Genomic DNA, 23,561 nt, shown 5'->3' with positions numbered 1-23,561 from the left:
GTATTACATGATAACAGGACATGAGCAACTCACAACTTAAACAATACATTGATACATTTGTAGCCAGAAATAAAATACTACACTCAAAACTCACTGCATACTGAGAACTAGTGTGATGTACATTTTACATGCCCTTATTAATCATGTACTGTGATGTCACTCAGCATATGACCAGCTGCTGATCATACATAATTACCGGTACATGTAATAAAATATATAACTAATAGCACCCAAACCAGCATACAATTTAGGCAAAACCCTCTTTACAGTCAATTGATTTGCCATTTTCTCCAGCTTTATAATGAGTTGATTCAGTAAAAACCTCTAAAATACCTGATATATTGTGTTAAAGTTAAACAGTACTTAAGTAGGACTAAGTACAGTCTTAAACTTAAGAAGGCTGGATGGTTGGGGCCAAGTTTTGACTATTTTTAATTTCCTTTAGAAGGAGAGCTTGGTAAATACTTTTTAATTTAAGTTAAAGGAAAATATTAAAATCTTAAAGCTAATATACTAGGAATTTTTCTTTACTATTTAAATATAATTGTTAAGGTCTAAAAAAAATTATTATATATACAATTTTAAGGTAAATCTGACTGGTAATTTGTTGACCATTCAGCCTCCTTAAATAGGAAAGTGCTTCGCTGCTGCTGGAACAATTTATTAAACTTTGAATAATGATTAAATATTATTACACTTAAATTTGATTTGAAAAAAAATAATGGAAAATTCATCATAATTTTTCATAACATCAGTACGACTTACCTAAGACCTCGCTTAGTTTGTTTTTCTCTTTTAATGAAGGTCAAGTACTAAAACCCTAGTAATTAAACAGCTTTTTGGCAGTGACTCAATTTTTTAGTCAATTTTGTATCTTAAATATTGTATACCATACTTGGATCATTGACTTATATACTATAGTATGTATAAATCTCTGCTTAGACAATTATCTTAATTAAATACAATAACTGCAATGTGAATAGCTTGACGTGAATGATCATAAAACAAATATTCATGGCAAGAGAGGATGAGTGGATTTTTATTTTTTTTGAAAAGTAATTAATTGTTTAGTGCAGGATTTCTTTCAATCACTGTCCTCTCTTAGGCTTATCTCTGCGAGATTCATCGATACTGAAAAATTTTGACTAATTTCTCTTCCGAAAGAGAAGAGACGTCAGACATTGGAAGAGACATTCAGTCAATATTTTTCAGTCTTGATGAATCTCGCTGAAATTACTCCTCGGTTAGCCCCATGCAGAGAGAAGTAAAGTTAAACAATATCTAATTAGAATAGATCGAACAATAGTAGAACAGTTGGAACCAGGGTGTAAACTTAAAGTGGACAAAAAAAAATGAAAGAAAAAATTCTTACATTTTAATTTTCTGCAACCCAACTTTTTCAGAGATTGTTAACAAAATGCTACAGTACGATAAATAATTTTTGTCTTTTTTTTTTTACAGAAAAAGAATCATTTCATGGTAGAAATTTTAAGGATAATGACTTAATCGTAAGTTGTTTATAAACCCGACCGACAGAAACTAGAATTTTGGTACAGTCAAGCATTGGTGCAACATCACATGATAAGACAGTGATCTACCCATTTTGTTTTGTACTTTATCGCCACTTACCTTGTTTTTTTTTCTGAACGACGACAATATAAATGATTCACTCAGTCTATGTAACAAGGATGACTGGACTTTATAAACGCAAAATAAACATAATTTATCAGAAATTTCTCCGAGTTCTGCATGTCAAAGGTTAAAATGAAATAGAAAAACCTGATTTTGATGGAATACATATATCCGGAAAGAATCTATAAAATAATGTTGCTAACTGGAATATTGGTTCAAAATTCGAATGTTATGCTAAAAGTGATGCTAATGGAAAGTAAATATTGATTAAAGGGTATGCTTTACACGTTCACTAAATAAATATTTTAAATGACGAATAATTATATGAACGATTTACCAAACTCCTTTAAAAAACCACCTGCGAGATTTTACGAGATTTAGAAACTGCATAGCAACCTGACGCTGAACCCAGCAAGTTAGAAAGTATGATTATCTGTTTAATGTTTTACCTAGTCATAAACTCACTAAAATAACGGTCTCTTGTATAAAGTTTTAAAGAATTTATCCCATTGGCGTAATACTATTGTTTTGAAAAACAGCAAGAAATCATAAATTAATTAGATAGAATTTTCTCTGCATCTTTTCTCTTATCCACAGAACTAGCGTCATGTCTGACATACATTCAACGGCATATCGGTACGATGCTGTATGTACGGAACTTGGAGTCACTCCTAATCCATATATTGTAAAAATGCTGGAAAAGGAAAAGGAAGAAACCGTTTTGTAAGTTTTAATTGAATAAGAAATTGACATTGTTAATATTAATGCACTTATATTCATATTTACTCATTATTTTCAGAGTCAATATATGTATTTTTAAAACAAGCACATTTTAAGTAGTGTTTTATAAGAATGATCTTCTTCAAATTCTGTATCTGTAGGTAATAAAATGATCCACATATTCAATTTTTGTATCAATAACATTTCCATTTTCTGTATCTAGATAACATAACAATATGTACAAATTCATTGATGTTTTTCCCCCTAAATTTAACTTCCATGCAAATTATGAAATTCACACCACATTTTTTTTACTTCCACAACCATCACTATAATGTCCCCAAGCAAATAGATTAATGTGCATGGGGTTTTTTTTTATTCAAACATCACTTTGTTATTTTTTATCACAATTTTGAATTACTATGCACTCACAGAATGAAAAAGAGAGGGTGAGTATGGAGACACTGGATTGGTTACTACCTTCAACTTTTCTAACCATTTTGTTTGAATCTTTTTTGTTCCTTTGAAGAAGTATAGATTGAATGGATGGTTTTATTGAGTACGAAAAAATGTTAATTTGATGATTAGTTGTACAGAACAGATTTGATAAGGTAAATTTAGAGAAAATGGATGATATCTACATGTAAATGGTTTTAACCAGCATGGCAGGATCTATACTTCTTCACGTTGTATTGGCATGTTGTAGAGTTTTCCCTACCCTAAATTACTAGTAAATTTTCCTTTCTTGTGCATCAGTTTTAAACAATGCATGGTCAAGGTGCTAATGATAACAATATTATAATAATTATATATAATTATAATAATAATTATTATAACATTATTTTCAATGCTTTTCGTGAATTTTCTTGTTACTCTCAGAGTAACTGATAGATGTTGTCTTGAAATAACACTCACATTACAAAAATAAAAGTAATCCAAATATTTAAGGTATATGATATTAATTTTAAGACTAAAATGTTTGTTGCACCTTTAGTTAGATAAGTGTATTAGAAAACCAATTTATACATGCATGTATATGAATAGAAAAGGACAGTTTTATGCATGGTTAGGAACAATTTGTACAAGAATGTTATAGCATGATTGCATGACAATAGCATTAGGTCATGTTTTTAAATTAATATGTATCAACAGAACTGTATAAACATACGATGCTCTTTGGGAAACATATTTTCATACCACTGTATAATACAATACTTTACATGAAAACCCCTAATTCAACCGATATAAATATATAGTCTCTTGGTGAAAACTATATATTTAAAGTATATTTTTTTTTCCTCTTGTGAATATAGCACTCTTGGTGGTAGAGAAAGCAGGTATACAGAATTTTCACCTAATAATTAATTTTTCCCCAGACAGTAACTGTAACGACTATTAAAACCAAAATACTGATTCATGCTACAAACATTTGCTCCTCAAAAGAATATCACATTTTATGATGAAAATCATATAATATTGAACATACTAGTAATATTATACCTTGATAACAGTGAAATACTGTCTCTGTGTGAACAATTTTCCTCCCAATTTCCTGCATGGTCCTCTGTTGTTAAACATGCATTCTTAAAGACTTCCTATGAAATGCCGCTTAATTTTATTGTTACTGCATCCTCCAAGGTTATAAGTATCAGTCAGGTGGTATTCTTACTTTTTTTAAGAAATTAAGTTACAAATCTTTAAGAATGCAGAGTTGAGGTGTAAAAAAATTCCCTTTTTTTTTTTTGCAACTGAATTCCAATTCATTTAACTATCTGTACATGCAAGGTTTCATAAATTATTATCATGTATGATACATTTAGTTTATAACAATGAAACTTTAATTGAAAATTACTAAAATCTTGAGAGTGTTCGAGTTGAAATAGTCCTTTCAATAACATATATTAATGGCATAGTTTTCATCATCATTGCACTCTGTTGCCAATATTAAAAGCATAGGTAGGTATAAAATTTCAAAATTAAGCACATGTGTTTATAAATCATTGTAATTCTATTTCTGATTCATACCAGTGATAAGAATTTTGTGTACTTTATTAAGCTTATATAGGTCTACAAAAGTGACCATTAGGTATAATATTCCATTAATTAAGCTTGCACAATATTATCAGTCAATTGCATGAACTAAGAACCAATTGTACTGACAAAATTCAATTTGTATATTATAAACAGTGAATTTAAGGAAAACATGCATCTATATCTGGCCGGAAACAATCAGCTACTGACAGACAAACGTTTGGTGGACCAAGATATGCTGGTCTTGTACAAGACACTGCAGAACAACCTGTATGTTACAAGCTTAGACCTAAGATTTAACAACATTACTGATGAAGGGGCCAAACATATTGCAAAACTTATTGAGGTATAGTAATTATTAAATACATAGAGGTTTACATTTACTCAGGATCCCCATGTTGTAATACTGTTATACTGAATTAATCTTGCCTCACTTTCCAGGAGAGTGCATCAATACGTGACATTAATCTGATGTCAAATGACATCGGTCCAGAAGGAGGGGAGATCCTGGCCAGAGCACTGCAGGTACTGATACTTGGTATATATAAGTAGAGTAAATCATTCATCTGTATCTTATTAGGGGTGTACAATTTAGAATTTCAATGTTTCATTCAATGGAGACTTTACATTTTAACTTCAAAACCCATGTAAGCAGACAATTTGCAAGCTTATAAGGTATTGCTCCTGGAGAAAAAAAGAAATAATGAAACATTTAGTAGGTGCAAACTGTAAAAATGAATTTATATTCCCAATATGACTTGTTCAAAAGTTTTATAACAGCTAGAGCGTTTAATCGATGTATCTATTCTTTGTAGACCAATGAATCTCTGAAAGCTCTGAGATTAACAGGAAATAAGATTGGAAATAGAGGTGGCATGGCTCTTGCTCAGATGTTACAAGTCAACACCACTTTGGAGGCACTAGATGTGGCAGACTGTGATTTGGTATATGTTTGTGTAAATCATAATTTGATTTAACTTATAAAAAATATATCAATGATAATTTTTTTAAATAATAGAAGTGTAAAAAATTACTAACCAATCAAATTTGCACAAGAAAATAAAAGTTTGTCAAAATTTGCAAGAAATTTTCTGAGGGATGCATGGATATATATAACCTCAGAGTGTATATAATAGCTTATCATATCAGTACATGAACATATTTATATTAGAATACTAACATAGTTAATTTACCTCATATAATTAAAGTTCATGTCAGTAGAGCTATAAATATATGTATGTAAAATGAATATAGACATCTACACTTTTTGTTTATTGACAGACCATAGAAAGTGTGATAGCATTGTCAACAGTTCTTCACCAAAACAAGACACTGAAGGCACTCAACGTCAACAGACCCCTTTTATTTACTCAGCAGGAGGAGACAACTGTGCACTATGCTAAAATGTTAAAAGTAAGCCCCCCCCCCCCCCCCCAAAAAAAAAAAAAAAATTCTCTTTATTTCTCATGCCAGAAATATCATGCAGCAGACATTAGTATTTTATGTCAGCATTTTTCAAATGTGCTTGCATAGATTTGAATTCTGGGTAGAACATAGACAGTTTGTATTAGAGAAATTCAAACAAGCTGTGAAACTCTGGTAAGTTTCTGGGTCACACTCTGTGAATTGCAGTGCATTGTCAATATTATTTCTATATTTGAAAACTGACAATGTGAAGCCACAGCTCAGAGCTGGGCGCATGTAAGCTCAACTAGCTCTTAGCCAGATGGGAGAGTTTATATAATCAATATAATCATACATTTTGCCTCAGATTTGCGTTTGGGGACCATGGGGCTCAGAGGGAAATCTATACAAAGTTACAATTTAAAACATTTATTGTTGCTGTATATTATTAATTTACAGATGAATTTTATTTCTGTTGGAACATTTGAAAAACTGAGTTACTCCCCTTTTCAAACTGGCAATTAAGTTGATCAATGTAAAAGAATTCAACAAAATGAAGCACGTCTGTCTGAAATTAACTAATCATTAATCATTTGACCCTAAGACTACAATACTTTCTGATATTTAAAACTACATGTATAACAGTAAATGTTAAAAAAGAGAGAGATAAAAAGATCAGCAATGAATCAGAATTACATTTCAAAATGAGTACATGCATTAAATTGATACACACTGTAAACATGAGCATTGTTTCTATAAACAGGTACCGGTACATGTATTTTTTATATTTCCAGGTAAATACTTCCATAGAAGAAATCCATTTACAAAAGTATGATATGAGAGATTTTGGGGCCACTCGTCTTGCGGAGAACCTGATGCAAAACAACACTCTTAAATGCCTGAACTTAAGCTGGTAAGGTACTGCCAGAGTATGATACATTGATCTCCTGGCATTGTTATAATACATGTACTGATATCTAAGATCGATATTACTACATATTTAGTACTTGTGATTTTAATTTTATTCTATTCAGTCCACCAAAATTAATGGCACATATTATTGCAGAAAATATTTTCAAGTTGATTATATTATATTAACATATACATGTACCGATATTTGATAACAAAAATAATTGACCAAAAAAAGGTACAAATTAGCAGGCGAACAATTTTGTTTTCTACAGCAACAGAATAACAAGAGATGGAGCATTAGAAATTTCCAAAGTACTGAAGGAGAACACAGCCATTGAGGTTCTGGATTTGGGATATAACAGACTGGAGGATGATGGGGCCTGTCACATAGCAGAGGCCCTCAAAACATACAACACAAATCTCCAAACGTAAGTATGCAGAGAATATTTTGTATAATTCAAATACCGGTATATTTTTATATTCCATTTAAAAGAAAAAGCCAAAGCCTGAAGAATTTGCCCCATGCTACATGTTTTAGTAATTAATGAGCAATTGAAAAAAATATATATGATTGCGATAAGGTAAAATTCTGTCATTTTAAAAATAAAATTTTCAAGGAGATCTAGACTCAATTCTTTGATCTTTTAGCCTAGTGGTTTCATTTAACAACATTGGAAACAAAGGACTTTGTGCATTAGCTGATGCTCTGAAAGTGAATACATCCCTCAAACAAATCTTTATCTGGGGAAACAAGCTGGAAGAACCAGCAACCATAGTAAGTATATACTGTACTCAGTCTGATAAATTAATTTTGTAAGGTCAGACATGAGCAACACCACTGTTGAACTGTTGTATCTTGGCCAGCTAATGGTTTTCAATTTGCTGTTCATCTTGCAATACTGGTGAAGGCCAGGCAGAATATGAAATTTCCAGTCCTTGTTAATTGGTTTGACTTGCAGAGTTCTCAGCTAAATGTTTAAGAATATTAAAATCATCAGGGTATTCAAAGTTTTATTAACAATAAATTACTGGTACTAGCTTCTTATCTTCTGTATATAAAACTGACTGATTATAAACGGAAAAATTACTGGTATCATATGATTTACATATATTGTGCTGATTGGAACATATTATTTTGTAGGCGTTTGCTAGTTTGCTGGAAAATGGTCGGATAGAGCCCCAGGATACAGACATCCGTTCTTATGTTGTGGATGGAGTGACAAAACTGTGTGAACTAAACAATTCTATCCGCAGACACTATTACTATGCTCCAAGCTATGGAGATGATGTTCCTAGCTGGCAGCCCAGGGGACAAAACCCAAGAGGCTCAGATGTGGTGGCAATCAAGAATTTTACCACATATTAACTATCAGTGAACCAATATCATTCATTCATATTAATATATGTAATTTAATGTGCTCATTAAAAATTTTTTTGGAGGGGGGAGAGGGTCATATATTTAGTATTACCAGGTATGCTGATCATAAAGCATTCACATATAAGTTGATGAACTATTGTTTTAATGTTTTTTACATTTCTTGTAATAAATCCATGTGAATAATGTAAATATTATATATATATATACATGTATGTGTATATTAATGTTAAGTTTTGCATGTGATAAAAGTAAGTAAAAATGTATGGAATTAAAATTTGAAAAAATTAAAGTGAGTTTATCTGTCTTTATTTTATCAAATAAACTTAACATATCATTTTAAAAACAATATACATTCAGTCTTGCTCTAGCTAACATCAATGATTCAAATATTTTTGATTTAGTCTGATATTAACAGTAAATGGAACAGACAGTCATTTTAAGTTTAAGGCTTCAACAATATGTCTTACTATTGTCTGAACTTCTGCCATTGCACCAAAGCCTGTTCAAGAAAAAAAAATATGAGTATCAAATTCATATTCTTCAAAGAAATATTAATAAAACATGAATTTCATCATGGATAAACAATGAAACATCATCACAAACTATGGCCAATATTAAGTAAGATTATTTTTTATCTGGAGGAAAGAGCTATGCGGAAGATATATAGTGCCTTTTCCCATTATTTTGCCTTCACCAATGCTTCAACTGAAAATACCTATTACTCAAAATAGATACAAGTACCTGTCGCAGAATATGATTTCAAAACCTAGGTCCTGATTTGATAATGGTGTCTGTAACCATTGATTTGTCATAAATTCAGGAAATGAATATAAAGAACTATGTGAATAAAGTCAGTTGATTTACTGAACCGTGATTACTTACAGCAAATTCCAATGAATATAAGTGTAACAGAGTGTAGTATTATTAAAGATATCTGTTTATATTGGATGTGCTCATACTCAAAACTACACAATTTAGAGAACTTGATAAAAAGCCAGCAGATTAGCTATGTACATGTAGTTTAAACTTTATATTCTTACCATGCCTTAAATAAAAAATATATATACAACTATATACTGTAAATTCCTAAATAAATGCGAGAAATTATTATCCACGTAAAATCGCGAGAAGCACATTTTGCGGATTTTATAATCTCACTATTGTTTTTGAGACAGATGTAACCTATTTGGAATTATGATGAAAATTTAGCATTTGTGATTTTATATTCTCACGATTTGATGCACAAAAGTTAAATCGTGGAATTAGGTACTTGTGGAAACTAAGGAATCTACAGTACATGATTGTATTTGAAAAGTCACTAAGTGACATACTGTATACAGGGTTATTTTCGCACTGTGTAATTTTCGCCCTCCTTAACTTGCAAACAGTTTCACCCTGTCTTGAATTCGCCCAGACACAGTATCTTTAGAAAGATATGATTTGAAACATTGAATTTGCCCAGTCTTAAATTCGCCCGCTGACAATAAGGGAGCAAAATAAAATGGAGGCAAATATTTCCCTGTATACAGTATTTGTCTTCCTTTCAGTGTGAAGAACACGTCAAACAAAAATTAATCCAAGTAAACGTGTACTACAATAGCTGTGAAACATAGTTTTAATCTCATTTCTTTGGTTAAGTGATTGATATACTGAAATATCCAACTTTTTTTTATTACAAAATAACTATTTTCCTGTATATTTCTAACAAACCTGAATATTTTCAGGATTTTGTGTTTGACAAGTACCTGGTAAGACCATTTTAACCTGGTAATAATGTAATTTGTGTTTCTTTAAATATATTTTAACTAAATATGTTATAACATTGAAAATGTTTGATGTTTGCAAAAGCATTATACTGTCAGCGAATTGTATATTAAGTGCGCTATACTTCTTTGGACGATGGCTTAAGACAATGACAATAATGTAAATAAATTAAAGCATGATATTTTGCATGTTGCCTAGTACCTTCATCACCACAAGCCAGTTTTTTCGAGATGCAGTGGATTTCTTTATAACCGAAGGATTTTAGGTTGTCAATCTGCTGTGCTGTAATTGGGTGCTGCCACATGTAGGTGTTCATAGCTGGTGCGAAGAATAATGGTTTGCTAAGGTCCCAAGCTCTCACAACACAAGTCTACAAAGGATTAGAGGAATTTAGTCATTTATTCAATATAATTGCTTCTTTACGTGCTTACATTTGGTGGCAATCTTACATATGTTTCACTAAATTTGTCTATAACTCAATTATGTGTCCACCATTATAATTTTCATATCCTAAAGACAAATGGTCAAGTTATCTATTAATTGGAAGGACAAGTATATAATTAAGTAACAACAATGCTGATGCATGTTATGTCATATTTACATGTATATATCCATGATACCGGGTACATGTATTTTCTCTTCTTTGTCCTCTTAGAAAACATTGAATATAACTTACCAGTAAGTTGTCACAGATGCCATTTGATATTTTGGCCAGTGTATTACAATCTAGAGGAGCAATTACTAAGATGTCTGCCCATCTCCTGAGCTCAATGTGAAGGACTGGATCTTGTATGGTTTTCCACATCTAATGAGATAAAACAGTCAGCTAAATCTCATTTATCAAGGTTGAATTCATCAATGTAAACTAATATTTTGTATCTGAGTATATAGAAATTTGCTGGTGTAAATCTATTTACCGGTATTGAAAATGTCATATCCTGTCGGAATGATGTAATATATTTTTATCATTAGATCATAAGTTAGATTTTAAAAAGGATAAAAACTAATAGAAGTACAGTACTTAAAAAATAGAAACAAAATTAGAACATGAAGCAGTTCATTAAGTTTGGCAATTCATGACTTGATACTCACCTCCCACTCATTTTTGTCAGTCAGGACAGGCACAGACAGCGTGTCTCTGTCAAAAAAGTGGAGAGCATGGTCAGTGGCCACTATTTTGATCTCAACCTGTCAAAGATGGATCTTAATAAAAATTCATGTTATTGTTTCTGGCTAATCGCAGCAAGATTCAACGAAACTACATGTAAATATTTTTGCACTGATGTGGAACGGGCTTTGGAACGAAACTTTTAGTTTTGACGAATTTCGCTACGGTTAATTTCAACAAGCATGTATAACATCTTACTCTTAATAGAAATGTATATTAAGTGTACATGTACATGTATTTTAAATCAATTAAAATGTCAAAAATAAACAAAATTTAAACTTTCCCAATCTTTGATGACTTTATTTAAAGTCCTTGCATCAATGATTCATCAATAATGAACACACCGTTTCTCTCTATTATCTGGTTTCAGTAGTGTTCAAAGTAAACTGGACACAAACGTACCAGTTACATTTACAAAGTATCATTTGATAAAAATCGAATAAAATTAAAAGCGTATACCGTATCATCTAATTTTTGAAGCTCTTGAACCAATAAAGGTATTTTGATAGATGCAACACTTCCTGTGCATCCCACAAGAATCTTCTTTGATTTTGTGCTTGATTTTTCTTCGTCTGTTCCACTCATCAGGTCTCATCAGGTAAACAAAAAGTGAAAGTACAGAGACTGAGAGAGTTCCGAATGCCACTTCCGACGTAAACAAAAATGACCTCGTTAGTTGGAAATGTAATACAGGCAGAAATTGGAGGTATTTTATTCGCTTCTGTAAATATGGTAAAAGAGATAAGATTTTGAATTATCAAATGTGTAAACACAGTATTGTATATTTCAGTTTCATGTTATATTGTATTGTAAAGACACTAAATTTAGAAAAAACGTGTTTCGGTCGAATTTTCTCGGTACCTAATTTATGCACCCACAAACCTTTGAGAAGCAACATCTTTTTATAGAGGTATATTGAGAAAAAAGTGAATTTGATAGTGTTTTATGGTTTTTTACAGCTCCAGAAAGGTGGCCAAACAATGTCAAACTGTATGAGCCATACCAAGGTAAACAAATGGTAAACGACTGATATAGGCCTATAATCATTTCGTCTTTCAAGTCGTCCTCTGTCATTCTGACTGTTGATTCAATTCACGTTTAGTACACTTTCTTAAAATGTCTATGAGTTTTAGCAATTAAATTAAATATTATATAAAGAAGACCCTTATTGATCTGTTGATTTCAAGAACAAAAAGTTAAAGGTGAAGGTCACAAATTCCTTACTGCCTTTGAAAATCTTTGTTTCCAGGTGATATAAAAAAATCTTTAGAGCTTTAGAAACTATATATGATATCATAATTCCCTGTAGCCTAGATAAAAAAAAATCCCTGTTGTTTCAGACGAAGTTCAAGGTCATAAAAATTCATACATTGCACAAATATATATTCAAGATGTGAATTTTGAACGTTTCAAAAATAAAATATGATCATATCACAAATGAAATTATTATTAATTAAAAAGAATGCTATCGATATAGAGGTTAAAGGTCAGGGTCACTATGTTATTTTCATAGCTGTACAGAGATCAGAAATTCTTTGCATACTTTGCCTTGTTAATAGTTTTAAGATATCATAATAACTTTATTTCAGGAAGTTTTTCAATTAAATCTTAGGTTTTGAATTTCTCTTACTAACTAAGGCTTTTTTTACCCTAAATCTAAAAGTTCAAAGGTCATGGTCAATTTCTTCTCTACAGCCATTTATATCTTTTTCTAGTTCTTTGCATCGTCTTCCTAAGGGGAAATAAATTCCCTGAATTAGCTTGTTCAGTGATCAAATCATTGTTGGGGTTTTTGGAAACATTTAAATTTTTGGCCATAAACTATCATTTAGCAAAAAAAAAAAAACCAAAAAAATCCCAAACAAACAATTTAGCTTTAAAACTTGAACTTTATACAGAACTCTTGTTCTAAAGGAGGTAAACATAGCCTAAAATGGTGAAAACTTGGCTATATAGTAGTCCAGACATATGTTTCTTTTTTTTTCCAGACAAACCTAAATACCTTAGGTGTGTGGTGTATTAAATAAAAGAAAAGTCTTAGGGCATAGCTGCATTGCTTTAATCTTTTATAATCATTGTGGCATGGGCAAAAATAAAACAATTTGAAATTAATTGCATTAACTGATTAATGCATTGACATGTTTCATTATATGTGTAAATTTATTTCAAATGTAGGAATATGATAGAACTGGACTGACTTTGAAACACAACTATTTGTTTCAGCTGAACAGATTATCTTGCCAGACCATGCTAACTGTCTTGGTGTTAGGACTTTTCTCAAGATGTGCAATTTACCATTCACTAGAGAATTACGTATAAATGCAGAGGAAATGTCACCCTCAGGTAACATCTATAAATGCTTTAATTTTTATATGTAATGAATAATGTCTTGAATGTGTTTGGGAATCATTTATAAAAAGCAGATTTTCATCCAAGACAATAATGTGTTAAGCTTCAATCAGTTATGTAGGTTTTTCCACTGTGCATTATGTAGGTATTCCCTTGTTCATTATGTTGGTTTTCACATTGTGCATTTTGTATGTTTTTTTTAAATTTTGGTTTAAAATAGATTTACAAAGTAATTTGAATTTTTTTCCTTCATTAGAAATTGTAATTGCCAGTAACTTTTAAGAAGATTGAAGAGTGAAAGATCTTTTAATCGCTTAATTCAGATGGTGCCAGGGGGAAGTCTCAGTTGAAGAATTAAATTGCACTAGAAGTACATGTAACTACTTGTAAAACATTCCTATGTACACTATCATTAAACATACCAACAGGAAAAAGACAATAAAGAGCTACATGTATTGAATATATAAACCAAATTTGTTTGTTTTTTAATTTTTTTTTTATGGAGGGAGGGGGGGGGTGTGTCTGAATGTAACCAAACTAATTTGATATTTTGTTTATACAGGATTTGCACTCTGCTTAATTACTTTTGAAATACTGAAAGGAATCATGAATTTAATTTAGATTCTTTTTTATTCATAGGTTCTGTTCCATTTCTGCAAGCTGGGGTGTTCCTAGTAGCAGAGTTTGACCCTATTGTAGCATTTGTTGGCCTTAGGGTAAATTATTTAAAGAAAAAAAAAGTAAAGATAGATAAGATAATTTTATTTCCAAATTTGGGCCCAGAGGGCATACAAGTTTACAATTATGAGAGAAAAATTCCTAAATGAGAGATTACAGTACATTACATAAGTTTATATTTCAACAAAGAATACAAAATAAATGTAGTACATTTGATCACAGATATTTGGTACAATGGTATTTATGATTTTTTGTACAATTATTATCATTTGCTGTAAAATTGCAAAATACTTTCAGGGATTTCAACTAAGTCAGGACCTGTCTGAGACAGAGAAGTCAGATCTTCGAGCCTACTGCTCTATGGTGTCTAGGATTCTGGGAAATGCTGAGGTAAACCAAACACATATACAGTCAAACTTTGTTATCTCGAACTATATAGGACAGGTTAAAAACTTTGAGATATCCGAGTATTCTAGATATCAAGGGTAAATCTCTTTAAGTACAAGTGGTTGGTACATACAAATCACTTTGACATATTCATTGAATTCGAGATATCGGTGTTCGAGATACCGAAGTTCAACTTTATACTAGAGTACACATACCAGCACAAAACATGTTTCGTTTAAGACATACCCTAAAAATCTTGAAAATAATTACCACATAGTTTTTAATTGTTAGCTGAAACCCAAAATGAGCACCTACCTTCTTGTATATTTATTGACGGGTAAATATATTAAGCAGATGAAAAAACACTGGACATTGAAAAAATGTAGATTGTTTTTATTTCTATTAAAGCTTTTTAATTGTGTACACTTGCTTATCATGTAGATTATATTAATCAAAGTACTGAAGTACTGACAGGAGTTGATTTTATCGATTATCATTTATTCAAAATCAACGATATGTGATTTTGCATGGCAAGTAGTATCAGTAATCGAAATATTTCTGAGAAATTGTATGGATCCAGGCAAGATTAAAATCTTGTCTTGTTCAACCAAACGCTCGGTTGTCTCCGTTTATCTTTGAGCAAGAGAGACTCTGTTTTGGCGGATATTAACGGAGACAGCCAAGCGTCTGGTTGAACGAAATTACATTGAACTCTAGCGTAGGAATACATTCGACTTTAAAAATATCTAAACTGTTTGTACAATTTAAAATCTTAGTATTTTCATGGTATTTATAAATAAGTTTTCTTGAAAAACAATGCTTCATAATACATAGCATCAAATTTATCGATTATTTTCAAGAACTAAGTGTTGTCAGCGGTATAATTGATTTGTGCTTAGATCCAAACACTGTTTCACTTTCGCTTTGCCTGAGTAAGTGCATAGGAGAGTTGATTAAAATCAACTCCCAAAAATTTATAAAACAATTAAAATGCAATAAATCATTTTATGCATGCATGCATGTACTGTGGTATGATATACAGTCAAACTGCATTACCTCAAACTAGATTGGGTTGTTTAAAAACTTTGAGATATCAGAGTATTCAAGATATTGAAGGTAAAATACTTAAAAATTAGTGGTTTGGACTTACAAATAACTTTGACATATCCATTGTATTTGTATGATGGCCGATATGGGCCAGAAAAAAAGTAACCAATAGTTGTGTTTGATTTGCCGGCAATTCTTAGATGCCGGCAAATCTTAAATATTGGCAAATCTTACTTATTGTTCAAATATAATACCAGAGGATATAGAGGTAACAAAAAAGTCAAGTTATCTTAATTGACAAAAGGGTTTGACAAAAACATGGCAGACTGAGTGCTTAGAGCACATCAGTTTTCAAGGGCCTAATTAATGGAGAATGTACCAGACATCTGAGAAATGCTATTGATCGAGCTGTATTAAAGTATTTTTTAAGATTTTAAAACTCATCGTGAAAAAAGAAGTTACAAGCAATCAGAAATTGAACCTATTATGCAAGAAACTCTTTCTGCAAATAGAATGGATCTTCTAAAAAACAAAACAAAAGAAAACAATAAAAAGTTTGTGCATTATACTTTTGTGACCAATTTAACCCATGTATAGAAGGTTTAAGTAAACAACTTATGAAATATTGGGATAACATACAACATGACGAAATATGCAAAAAATTATTCACAACACCTCCTATGGTTGCAGTCAGGAAACACAAAAAGTGATCTAATCATTAGATTTAGATTAAAATCAAATGAAGTTCAAGGAGATTAATTTATGCATAAGGTGAACTCCTGACAAGACGGGCCCTATAATTACGAATTTGAAATGATATGTGCTATTAATACTGCCGAAACACTCTTAATTATTTATGACATATAAGCAATTGACGAATTGCTTCATTAAGAGTGTCGGGTTCTAATAAGTTAAAACATCTCTGAATGTTAGGATGCCGTAGCTTCAGAAGGCTCTCAACAATGTCGGCGTGCAATTCAATGCTTTTCAATCAAGATAACCTGACTTTGATGACCTCGATATCTTCTGGTATTTTAACCAAACATTGAATATAAGATTTGCCCATATTTAAGATTTGCTGGCATCTAAGAATTGTCGGCAAATCAAACATAACTCATTGTTACTTTTTGTCCGGCCCATATTGGCCATCGTATATTTGAGATACCATGGCCAGTGTTCGAGATATCGAAGTTCAACTGAATGTAATGAGTTCTAGGAAATAATATTCCTCCAGTACATGTAATCATTAAAAATATACATTCATTAAACCATTATGCAATCTTTTGACTGTACTGTAGTGAAGTTAGGACTTAGGATAAAAATAATAACTGATTAAGTAAACATAACTTTATTAATTAAATTGAAAGCTTTGTGTTTTCATCGATATTTGTTGATTACAAATTTTCTTGGATTTTGTTGTTGAGTTGATCCATGAAATTAAAATTCATTGAAGTGTTTAACTCTAATAACATTTTGCATAGATCGATCATCATTGGCTACAAATCAGTAATATGGTGTACCGAAATTAAAAAAAATTTAAAAAACCTAAAGCTTGATACTGATATTACACATACCTTTGTACTGATTATATTTAAAAAGCATATATTATTTACTTGTCCTTTTTTATGAAACTATGATACATGTAATACTATTAACATTTTTTCTTCAGAAATACTTGTCTTGGATGATGGATACTATAGCTGTTGAGGTAGCTAGATATTTTTTTATATTGATAGTGTATGGAAAACATTCAATTTACATTGTCAAAGAAGATTCTCTTAATTTAAAGTTCAGATCTATCTAAAATTGTGTTAATTGAAATTTCCTTTTAATCATGAAATAACACCCCTCCCCAACTTTTGTGTGATTGCATGCAAACAATTTCTTTTAAAATTAGTAATTATGAATCGAATGAGTTCAATAACAATGAAATTAAACATGGAAGTAGAGATGATATTTTGAAGTGATGTTAATATTAAATAAGCCATGTTGATTAACTACAGGTGACCCAGCCTCGAGTAGGGGCCGTTCATCCATGGCCATTAAACTGGATGATACCGATGATGAAAAAGTTTGAGGTCAAATCTCAATTAAAGAGTCTAGGATGGGCGAACAAAACACTTGAAGAGGTAAAACATCACTCATGTATGATGCATGCATCTTAGCTTACTTGTACATGTATGTACTGTGGCGACTTTATTATCCAGGGAATTTTGTGCTTGTAAATGGAAAGTCCAGATGGAAAAATCACAGTATATGTGTGTTATACACATAATGACATTAAAGAGGGTCAAATTTATGGAAGATTGAAGTCAGTTAAGTGTTTTTTGAAAGTCACAGAAAGTTTGAAATATACATGTACACCTGTATCCATTAATATGTGCTTTAAAATACTTAAAAATAGAGTTGTTGTTTTGATAGTACATATAAAAAAAAATTCCTCCATTTTTAGTTTTTAACCGGGGTTTCCAAAGGAAAAATGCAGTTATTAAAATTGAAAATTGCAGTCATATGGGCCGGTGAGCAGGTGGCAAGAGTACGCCTAATGCACAGATAACTCCTCCTTCAAAATAGGAAGTTGTTGGTTTGCAGATTAATTTTACATGTATCAGAGATGTGCATATCATATGATTTTTGATAATTTATTAACAAATTACCAGCTGTTGAACTTAATCATTTTTTTGCATAATATTTCATATAGGGCACAGTTATTGTGCGGATAACTCCTGCTACAGTTCTCAAGATAGAATTCAAAGTTGTTGTTTTGCAGATCAATTGTACATATATCAGAGATATGCATATTACTTGGATTTTGACTACATTCAGCCTCAAATACAGTATCTTAAATTAATATATTGTATACTTATAGGTAATATACCCTTTTTCGCCCTGTACGATATAAACAGAGAAGTTGCCTACTAGTGTGTTATAAACCCTCTTCGGCAATCCTTGACAGCTTTTAATTCTCTTGTTAAAAAGATTTGAGAGAATTTAAGCTATAACTAAAGAAAGAAAATAGTTTTAATATTAACAAATTCCATTGCACATTTGATGATTTTTGTTAATCTTACTTATTTTCACTACCGTCAACTGTATCTTCATTTATCGAATAGATTTTTTTCGGCGTATGAAGTCATTTTTCATTTTACCAAACTTTGAAACTTGACAGCCTGACTATGTCAAAAATGTGAAAATGAACTAAAGGAGTTAAAAAACTTGTTTCCAACGTTGTAATTCAATATGCATGTATTTTACTTACTGTGTATTTGCTTACTGTAAAAGTGGTTATTATTAATGCATGGGGAAATTTACACAAGTTACACCTTTACACCATGTTACAAAGTAAGCTTAAAACCGCGTAAAATACCCTTGTGCATATGGTAATAAAATCCAAACTTCATGATGGTTAATCATGCATTCGCATATTTAATACCCACGCATATTGTTTGACTATAAAGAATATGTACTTAACCGCCAGTTTAAATCAGCACTTTATTACCAGTATAATGGTTTACTCTGGTTTGATTGTTTTCACTTTACATCTACAAATTATATAAAGATCTACACTAAGTTTGTACAGAACTGTACATTTCCATATATGATACCAAAGTTGAAAAATTATTGAAATTTATGATATGCAGTAATTGTTCCTGTTTCCATAAGTTAATATTTTAATTTCCAATTTTTGGGAGGTTAATTCGTTTGGCATACACACCTTGATAGATTCAGTGTCATTGTTTGATTTGCAAGAATGATTTTGGATGTTACAGTTCCGAGGTGACAAGAAACATGTTAAATGTTTCAATCATTCAATGTATTCTGTGTGACCATTGTATGAAACCTATAAGAAGAAATGTTTGCATGATGGATGTTAATTTATCAATAACACAAAGCACAAAGAACACATGTATCATATACAAGAGGGATTATGCAGAGCAGAATGATGTTTTTCTGTTTAATAGGAAATATGTGTGTATTTTTATCATTCACTCAATCATTTAACTCCCAATTTGCTCCTAATTACCCTCGGAATAAATAGAGCATCACATACAATATGATAAATGACTATAGTTAATGCTTTCATTGTGTGCAATGTTAGAAGGTATGATAAAAAAGAAGCAATCTAGATTAATTTGAGTTTCTTGACAAAACCAGTATATACCAATATGAATGATTTATAAAAATGAATAATGTCTATTGATGATAATTTTTAAATTATAATATCTTGTTATTTTAAGTCCTTTTAAACACTGTTTTTCTTTTTCAAACTCTCTCTCTCTCTCTCTCTCTCTCTCTCTCTCTCTCTCTGTGAAAAATACAAAACTCTTTTTGATCTTTTAGTGTTAAAGAATTGTTGTTTTATATAGTGAAATATCTCATTTAACATAGTTGATATGATTTCAAAAGGCAGGGGGTTGTAAAAATTTTATTGCAACAAAATTCAATTTTCTTTGTTATCATGAACATCAATACTATATAAATACTAGCAAATATGTCAAAGAGATTTCAAGACAGGACTGTTATTCTATATATGGTTTAACCCTGTATGTTTTTCAAATCCTTATATTCATATATCTCAAAGTTTTATCTCACTCACTCGACATATTTGCGATGTCTAGGTTTACTAAAATACATCAGTATTACATGAACCAGTATTAGAAACATTACATTTAACAAAGTGTTTTGGATTTGCAGGTTTTGAATGAAATTAAGTCTTGCTGCCAGGCATTATCAGAAAGGTTGGAACAGCAGAAGTACTTTTTTGGAGACCAGTAAGTTCCATCTTATCTCCACAAATTTTGCATTAGCAGCCATGAAAGTATTCCAAAAGAACCAGTAGCATTTGAACTGCTCATGAGCATTAACCCCCACGAAGTATAATAATTCCATGATTGTTTTTCTAAAATATAAAGCCTCTAAAGTCAAGGGAAACTAGATCATTTCAGTCATATACAAATGCAGCTATTGAAATGAGAATGAATGATTAAGATTATTGAACGTTTTGACAAGCCAACAAAGATTTTTTGGTTGTCTACGTGCATGACAACACATAAGTTACAACGTTTAGCTGTCAGTCCCCTCCTAAGTTAATTCTGTCATTATTTACCTGCCCATGATTTCATAACTTTCTGGAAATTACATCCAGAGGTCTCAAATAATGTTACAAAATGTTGTTGTTTTCAACGGCCTTGAATAGAAAAGTAAAGTTCAGATAATAATGATAATGCCGGATTTGGTCTAAATGGGAAGAGGAGGGACCTTTTGCTGTTCAACCTTGTAAGCCATCACCTGACTATCAGCAAACTTCAGTTAGTTGCAAAATAAACATGATAGGATTCATAATCATGTATTCTGCTCAAGTATTGTAAGGGGAGCATCTTGTGAACTCACAGTTCAACAGCGATTAAATCTTTCAGAGTTTGGGTCATAGGGTTAATGGTACTTACAGAATCGTGTCTCACAACCAAGATGGATAGAATTTTACAAACATTAGCTAGTAACCCTTGTTTGACAGGCTTTCATAATGGCAGATGACTCTTGTTTTTTAGTGAGATATAGATTTATCACATTTTTGTCCGTGTAAGATCGATTTTATCTGTGTAAGAAGGCCATGTATGATTTTTTGTACTACAATGATATCATTTCATAATTACATTATGCCCAATACTGGATTTTTAAAGAGATATTTTGTACATTGTTTTGTACCATTTTTTGATAGGCATGGTAGGGTATTCCACCCCTATTCCAGTATTTCTAGGTGCCTGCAATAGCATATCAAATCAGCTGATTTTAATTAGATTACTGTTTACTGTATTTGGATTATTAACTTAACACATGTGTACTGTAAATTAAACAGATCAATTACAATTAAATTCATGTTTGGCTTTTAATTAGACATAAGTTGTACATTTTTTTCCCCAGGTTCATGGGGATGTTATTTCTTGGAATTATTTGTATGATTTATGAATTAATGATGTCACAGTATTATAAATCACTGAAGATTTAAATTTGCGAGTGAGAATGATCCACAAAATCAGCAAAAATTAAGCAACCGCGAATCAAATTATTTAACGGTAGTATACTTTTAATGCATTTATCCCATTTGCGTTCATGTTTTTTAGACCCACAGAACTAGATGCTTTAGTGTTTGGACATCTCTTCTCTTTGCTGACAATACAACTTCCAGCTGTGGATATAGCTGCTGACATTAAAGAGTTTGTGAATCTTACAGAATTCTGCCAGAGAATTGAATCTAAATATTTCAAAGAAAAAGAGGATGACTAGTCTTATTTAGAATTAGAATGTGTACTTTCAATAATTATAATGAATTACTGGTAGAATTGAGCCATCATTGAGAACTGAGATTGAACTGATCAATCAAATTGACAGTAGCCTGGTAAATGCAATTATATTATTATATAATGTCTATTGTGAATCTGAAAAATGGGTATGAAACTGTAAAATAAAATGATTAATCTTCCATTTTTGATGAATTAGTTTTTCATAGAATCTGTAGGTCATTGATTGGAACAGAAAAAGGAACAATCTAATTAAAATTGGATCCCTCGATCTGCTCCAGTAAATTGACCTGGGTATATATCTACTGGAGCGCATCAAGGGATATAATTTTAATTGGATTGAAGAAGGAAGTTTGATTTTCCTAACAAGACTTTTAAATGAAAATTTTGCAGTGAGAAAAGTATCAAATTTTATTTGCAATTATGCAGACAGCAAAAACAAATCAAGAAATATGTCCTAGCAAAAATTTTCAGTTAATGTGTATAAAAAATTGCACCACTATGTTTGACATATTTTAATTCTAAATATGTCATAAATATGCATTATTTTCATTGTATTTTAACGTTTAATTTCATTTGACTGGTACACAATTGTTCACGCAATTAAAAAAGAATAATGCAAAAAAATAAAAATATTGATATTGTCAGTAATTCACTTTCTTATTGTGTAAAACTCATTATGAGCCTCTGTAACAAAAACATCTCTCATAACAATGCTGTTTCTATTCTGATGCTAAATGTGTTCCGCGGGCGAATGCGAACTTTAAAAACTCGCCGTGATACAAGGTGATAAAGGCAGACCAGAAAGAGAAACAGTCTTGTTAGAAAATGTAAGTTGAACACATTTACAGGTGGGCACGGTGACCCATGGGCCTATGATCAATTAATCAAACGTTTTAATATCCCAATGCAACATGATTTTGGAATTTTTCGTTTGGAAATTGAAACCAAAATATATTATTCTATTGTTTAAAATTAAGAGTTTAAATGTCATTGAAGGGTGTCAAATGTTATCTTTTAATGAACGATACATCATATTTACGAACTGTGTTTTCAAGTTTGAATTTATTAAAGTATACCTTGAAATCAACATTAATTTATTCATTTTTTTGACACCTTTCAAAATAAATAAGTGTACTAATGGACATGAGTAAATTATCAATATATTTTATCGAGTTATTTAACGTAGATAATACGCAAATTATTACAGTGGTTCACTTAACCTGTGGTATTTATATGACTTCATTAGGGTAGTTATCTCTAAAAATACAGTTTCAAAAAGAATTATCATCTATATACAGATCATATATGATGGGACTGAGCGTAAACCTTGAACCACAATCCACATTTACAGTCCATAGGATTGTAAAGTAATCTGTAAGTGATCTGAAACAAATTCCACCTTCCAATCCGTCTTGTACAAGTGAAAAGGTCGGGTCGCCCAACGTTAACATATTCTGCATTTTTAGGGGATTTATTTATTGAATGTTATTTTACAACATTCGTCAGAAAATGCATTAATTCTAGATAAAATATAGACATAAGGAAGTTAAGTTTTGATCAGTTTCTTTTTTCAATCAGTGTATTAGTTCCATTATTTAAAAAAAATTGTTGTGAATTCGTGATAAATTAGAGTACAATTAAGAAAGTTTATAAACTTATTCAGCGCATGCTTAGGTATTCATGTTATACGATAGTCTTACAAAAGAGAGAGAGAGAGAGAGAGAGAGAGAGAGAGAGAGAGAGAGAGAGAGAGAGAGAGAGAGAATGCGTACAGGCAGATCAAAACAAA

General features: G+C 31.1%; 4 protein-coding genes across 8 annotated transcripts in view; 2 read left to right on the top strand and 2 right to left on the bottom strand.

Moving 5' to 3' along the window:
- Positions 1–1,764, bottom strand: part of LOC105320544 (kinesin-like protein unc-104) — a 33,374-nt gene extending 31,610 nt beyond the window's left edge. Inside the window, exon 1 of the mRNA XM_034481572.2 lies at positions 1,630–1,764. The gene's annotated coding sequence lies outside the window, so the exon portion shown is untranslated. The remainder of the gene's footprint in view (positions 1–1,629) is intronic.
- On the top strand, positions 1,470–8,361 carry LOC105320542 (leucine-rich repeat-containing protein 34). Of its 5 annotated transcripts, none has more exons than XM_034481583.2 (11): positions 1,470–1,508; positions 2,230–2,355; positions 2,787–2,801; positions 4,540–4,729; positions 4,825–4,908; positions 5,199–5,327; positions 5,665–5,796; positions 6,582–6,700; positions 6,972–7,127; positions 7,348–7,474; positions 7,841–8,361. In XM_034481583.2, exons 2-11 carry the CDS (start codon positions 2,240–2,242, stop codon positions 8,063–8,065), a joined length of 1,293 nt encoding a protein of 430 aa, XP_034337474.1. In that variant the 5' UTR covers positions 1,470–1,508; positions 2,230–2,239; the 3' UTR covers positions 8,066–8,361. The 5 variants fall into 5 exon arrangements, with proteins under 5 accessions (XP_034337474.1, XP_065935819.1, XP_011416805.1 ...); XM_066079747.1 differs by lacking the exon at positions 2,787–2,801 and adding an exon at positions 3,666–3,689 and having other exon boundaries at positions 1,471–1,508; XM_011418503.4 differs by lacking the exons at positions 1,470–1,508; positions 2,787–2,801 and adding exons at positions 1,944–2,055; positions 3,666–3,689.
- Positions 8,362–8,366: 5 nt separating this feature from the next.
- Positions 8,367–11,636, bottom strand: LOC105320546 (phosphopantothenoylcysteine decarboxylase). The gene is made up of 5 exons (XM_011418518.4): positions 11,469–11,636; positions 10,934–11,029; positions 10,518–10,646; positions 10,043–10,211; positions 8,367–8,576 (listed from the first exon to the last, which is right to left on the bottom strand). Exons 1-5 carry the CDS (start codon positions 11,592–11,594, stop codon positions 8,509–8,511), a joined length of 588 nt encoding a protein of 195 aa, XP_011416820.3. The 5' UTR covers positions 11,595–11,636; the 3' UTR covers positions 8,367–8,508.
- On the top strand, positions 11,598–21,951 carry LOC105320545 (metaxin-2). Its single transcript, XM_011418517.4, has 9 exons — positions 11,598–11,715; positions 11,969–12,016; positions 13,233–13,352; positions 13,998–14,074; positions 14,334–14,426; positions 17,140–17,178; positions 17,474–17,599; positions 20,166–20,242; positions 21,593–21,951. The coding sequence occupies exons 1-9, from the start codon at positions 11,673–11,675 to the stop codon at positions 21,753–21,755; spliced, it is 786 nt and encodes a 261-aa protein (XP_011416819.1). The 5' UTR covers positions 11,598–11,672; the 3' UTR covers positions 21,756–21,951.
- Positions 21,952–23,561: the final 1,610 nt, after the last annotated feature.

The sequence above is a fragment of the Magallana gigas genome, chromosome 3 (genome assembly GCF_963853765.1).
Source record: "Magallana gigas chromosome 3, xbMagGiga1.1, whole genome shotgun sequence".
Lineage (NCBI taxonomy): Eukaryota > Metazoa > Mollusca > Bivalvia > Ostreida > Ostreidae > Magallana > Magallana gigas.
Note: the sequence above shows the minus strand (reverse complement) of the source record. Positions and strands in the feature narration are given on the sequence as shown.

Excerpts from the sequence above, each read along its gene's own strand:
- LOC105320542 (XM_066079747.1), top strand. The coding sequence starts at position 2,240 with ATGTCTGACATACATTCAACGGCATATCGGTACGATGCTGTATGTACG. Across the intron at positions 5,328-5,664 it reads ATGTGGCAGACTGTGATTTG|ACCATAGAAAGTGTGATAGC; the intron begins GTATATGTTTGT and ends GTTTATTGACAG. Across the intron at positions 5,797-6,581 it reads ACTATGCTAAAATGTTAAAA|GTAAATACTTCCATAGAAGA; the intron begins GTAAGCCCCCCC and ends TTATATTTCCAG.
- LOC105320546 (XM_011418518.4), bottom strand. The coding sequence starts at position 11,594 with ATGAGTGGAACAGACGAAGAAAAATCAAGCACAAAATCAAAGAAGATT. Across the intron at positions 10,647-10,933 it reads CTGACAAAAATGAGTGGGAG|ATGTGGAAAACCATACAAGA; the intron begins GTGAGTATCAAG and ends TTATCTCATTAG. Across the intron at positions 8,577-10,042 it reads ACTGGCTTGTGGTGATGAAG|GCTTTGGTGCAATGGCAGAA; the intron begins GTACTAGGCAAC and ends TTTCTTGAACAG.
- LOC105320545 (XM_011418517.4), top strand. The coding sequence starts at position 11,673 with ATGACCTCGTTAGTTGGAAATGTAATACAGGCAGAAATTGGAG. Across the intron at positions 13,353-13,997 it reads AGAGGAAATGTCACCCTCAG|GTTCTGTTCCATTTCTGCAA; the intron begins GTAACATCTATA and ends TTTTATTCATAG. Across the intron at positions 17,179-17,473 it reads TGGATACTATAGCTGTTGAG|GTGACCCAGCCTCGAGTAGG; the intron begins GTAGCTAGATAT and ends GATTAACTACAG.